This window comes from Lucilia cuprina, chromosome 6 (assembly GCF_022045245.1).
Source record: "Lucilia cuprina isolate Lc7/37 chromosome 6, ASM2204524v1, whole genome shotgun sequence".
In the NCBI taxonomy this organism is placed as follows: Eukaryota; Metazoa; Arthropoda; class Insecta; order Diptera; family Calliphoridae; genus Lucilia; species Lucilia cuprina.
Genome location: NC_060954.1, coordinates 8,694,294 through 8,698,435, shown reverse-complemented (window position 1 = coordinate 8,698,435; position 4,142 = coordinate 8,694,294). Strand labels below are relative to the sequence as shown.

Sequence of the window (4,142 nt, the reverse complement as noted above, 5' to 3'; positions counted from 1 at the left end):
ATAGTCTAGTCTATAGTCTAGTCTATAGTCTAGTCTGTAGTCTAGTCTATAGTCTAGTCTATAGTCTAGTCTATAGTCTAGTCTATAGTCTAGTCTATAGTATAGTCTGTAGTCTAGTCTATAGTCTAGTCTATAGTCTTGTCTATAGTCCAGTCTATAGACTAGTCTGTTGTCTAGTCTATCGTCAAGTCTGTTGTCTAGTCTATAATCTAGTTTTTAGACTGGTCTATAGTCTAGTCTACTTTATTTTTTCTAGACCACAAACCAGTCCATAGAATATTCTTTAGTCTGTTCTATAGTTTAGTCGACTGTCTAGTATATTTATTAAATTTAGTCTAAATTTTAGTCTAGACTTTAGTATATTGTTTGGTCTGGTTTATCTGGAGATATTATTTATTTGTTAAGATTTTTCCTTGTTTGTACCACTGTGTTTTGAATGCTTTTAATAAGCTTTTAAATTATTTTACCCACATAATATAAACAGGGACAACAAAAAAAAAACTCCTGTAAATATTTGTTATGTTTTCGGTTTCAAGTTTTAAGGCCAAAATAAATGTTTATGTAAAATAATACCTACACTCCCTACAGTTCATAATACATTTGTTTTACATATTTCAAATGAAAACTAACATTGAAATGCAATTTAGAGATGTGAAATGACAAAAACTAGAAAAACAAATACATATACAAAACTAAAAACATAAATAAAATATTACATTTAATATTCCATTAAATTTTATTACTTACAAGTTGGTATTTTTTAATTTTCTATCTCTTTTTAGCCCTCCCACTATGTGACTATTACGACACCGCATGACCAAACTGATGCTGCCGATAAGGCTGAAAAAACGGCACGCATTAAACAATTGGTTGGACAGCTGCAGAATAATCTTTGCAATGTTTCGGTTATGAGTGATCCTGATTTGGATTCTCTATCGAATATGGATCCGAATTCATTGGTGGATATAACGGGCAAAGATTTTATGGAACAGCTTAAGGATTCAGGCAGGTTAGGGGGAGAGGCCCAGATGTGGATGTGGTTATCATCCCCCGTTTTGTATAACTATCACACATCTATGTCTCAATGTTGTTTTCTTAATGTTATTGTTATTATTGTTATATACTTAAGATGTATCATTGTTTATGTTTTTTGTTTTGTTTTTGTTATTGTAGGCAAAACATTGCTTAAGACTACTTACATAATAGTTTATTAAATCCTTATAATATGCAGTACTTTCTTTAATATCTGACCCCTTTAATTTCGCTTTATTAGAAAATCCATAAAAGGACGTTTAACATGAGCTCATTATCTCATTTCACTACAACTTTTTGCGACTTTGACAGTGTTTTTTTTTTATAAATTTTCCACAATTTGCCTTTTCATTTACAAAAAGGTACATTTAATAATGTATTTTACATTTAATATGCCGTTTTTATTTTAAAACATTAATTAAAAAAGAAGAAATAAAATTAATATAATTGTTGCAATTTAATTTATGAAGAGAAAATATCCAAAACATCAACACTCACTCGCTATTTTACGCTTAAAAGTATGCAGTTAAATTTTCATACTTAAAATATACTTAATATATGTAGTTGTTGGCAAAACGTTATTTTTTTTCCTTTCACTCATAAACTGTAGCTGTTTTTGTATTTATTTTTACGTGAGTGTATGTGTCTGTAAATGGTCCCCTTTTGCTTTATAATTGTTCAGAATAATAAAAAATGTTTCTTTTCACCGGAAAACAGTTGTAAACAAATTAATGGCATAATTTTGTTCTCAACTGAATGGATTTAAATGAATCAGTTAAATGTTTCGCTTCCTTTTATTTTTGTTTTTGATTGCTAAAGATCGCTACTGTAAGCTAGACCGACTATAGACTAGATTAAAGTCTTGAATATAGTCTAAACTATAAACTCAAATATAGAGTGGATTGTGGATTGATAGACTAAAGTCTAGACTATAAATCAGACAACAAACTAGACTTTAGATTAGATTAAAGACTAGACCACAGAATAGACTATTGACTAGACTATTGACTAGACTATTGACTAGACTATAGACTAGACTATATATTAGTCTACACTATATACTAGACTCCGGACTCGACTATAGACTAGAACATAAGGCAGACAACTATAGACTAGACTATAGACTAGACTATAGACTAGACTATAGACTAGACTATAGACTAGACTGTAGACTAGACTATAGACTAGACTATAGACTAGACTATAGACTAGACTATAGACTAGACTATAGACTAGACTATAGACTAGACTATAAACTAGACTATAGACTAGACTATGGACTAGAGTATAGACTAGCCTATAGACTAAACTATAGACTGGACTATAGACTAGACTATATATCTACGCTATAGTCTAGACTATAAACTATAGACTTTAAATCATAGACTTGATCATAGACTCAGACTGTAGAGGAGATTATAACCCACACTATTGACTGGACTATGAACCAGATTATCGACTAGACTATAGACTAGATTTTAGACTAGAGTATATCCTAGACTATAGACTAGACTTAGACTAGACTATAAACTATACTATAGACTAGTCTTCAAATCAAAATAAAAATTATACTATAGTGCGGGCTATAGTCCAGCCTATAAAATAAACTATAGTTTAGGCTGCAGTTCAAAATATAGACTAAAGTCCATACTAGACTATAGCCTAGTGTATAGTTTTTTTCCAATACAATCTTCCTTTTTTTAAATATCACACTGTAATTTAAATTTTTCCAAAGGTAGTTGTTTTTATAGTGCATTTGTACATGAGCAATGTTATTTGTACTTGTATTTGGTTTTAGAGTTTTTCTCTTATTGTCGGTTTGTATAGCTGTGTAAATATATACATACATATATCTAAATGTATGTAAATGTTTCGTTTATTCCCTTAGTACCTGTAACTGTCATTGTCATAGAAAGGATACTTTGTGTGAAAGTGTCTGTAAGTATGGCTGTGCATGATTACATATACATATCTATATATATTTGTCTGAGTATGTTTTTGAACATGTCATGGCTTGTTGTTGTGGATTTTCATGTTTTCTTTTTTTTTGCGAAAATGAAAACATGTTTGCATACTAAAATCATTTATCTACATACTCATACCTTAGTAAACCGTATTGAAAGTTACTCGTGCCCTTAAAACACTCAATATATGTAAATTTTTTACTATCAGGTAACATGCCTGCAGAGACACACATACACACTCATACACAAGAATACTTAAATAATATTATTGAAATTTATTGGCCTGCAAGCAGAATGATCCTTTCGAAAGCAGCAGTGAAAATGAAAGATGCACTTTTAATGGTGGATATAGCAAGTCTCTACACATGCATACAATATGCATACAATATGAAGTAAGCACCGAATAGGGGCTGCAAATAAACGAGGGTCGATATGCATATTTTGTAATAAATAGTTTATTTAGGTACCTGCTTTTCTACACCACCCTCCGAATTTTAATATTTTTTTTTCAATTTAAAAACAATAACAAACATCACTGAACTTTACCTTCTAACGTAATGACTTTGAAAAAATTCAATATCTTTGATAAATTGAAAATCTTGAAAATTTATTGCCAACAGTTTCGAAAAATAAAATTTTAAAAACACAGGACAGCTTTGTAATGGCTTTTTTTCCTTGCTCAAAATTTAAAGTCTTTCTTTTAGTTTATTAGTAAAACGTGTGAAATCTTAAATTTAATCCATAAGACTTACTTGCTCTTTCTTCTATTTAAACAATTTTTGTATTTTTTTGCTTTCATAACAAACGCATGTTTAAGCATAATTGTTGTTTTAATCAAAATTCCTGACAGCTTAAGAAACACGACAATATTTCTAAGTGCTTTCGACATATTCTATTATGTCCTGTCATTTAGACTATAAAATAAATATGTATAAGGATGATGAGCAGCAACAGGACGAGTGAAAAAGGTAGTAAGGAGCAAACTTTGTAAATAAAAAAATAAGTTTAGGATCGAGTCAAGTCTCGACTAGCTTATATTAGTCTAGTCTATAGTCTAGTCTTTAGTCTAGTCTAGTCTATAGTCTAGTCTATAGTCTAGTCTATAGTCTAGTCTATAGTCTAGTCTATAGTCTAGTCTATAGTCTA

At 30.1% G+C, this 4,142-nt stretch overlaps 1 protein-coding gene across 1 annotated transcript in view; it reads left to right on the top strand.

Moving 5' to 3' along the window:
- The window catches only part of LOC111687658 (DNA fragmentation factor subunit alpha-like), a 13,625-nt gene that overhangs the window by 8,572 nt on the left and 911 nt on the right, over positions 1 to 4,142 (top strand). Inside the window, exon 2 of the mRNA XM_046955852.1 lies at positions 783 to 1,009. Coding sequence (XP_046811808.1) covers positions 783 to 1,009 — 227 coding nt within the window. The remainder of the gene's footprint in view (positions 1 to 782; positions 1,010 to 4,142) is intronic.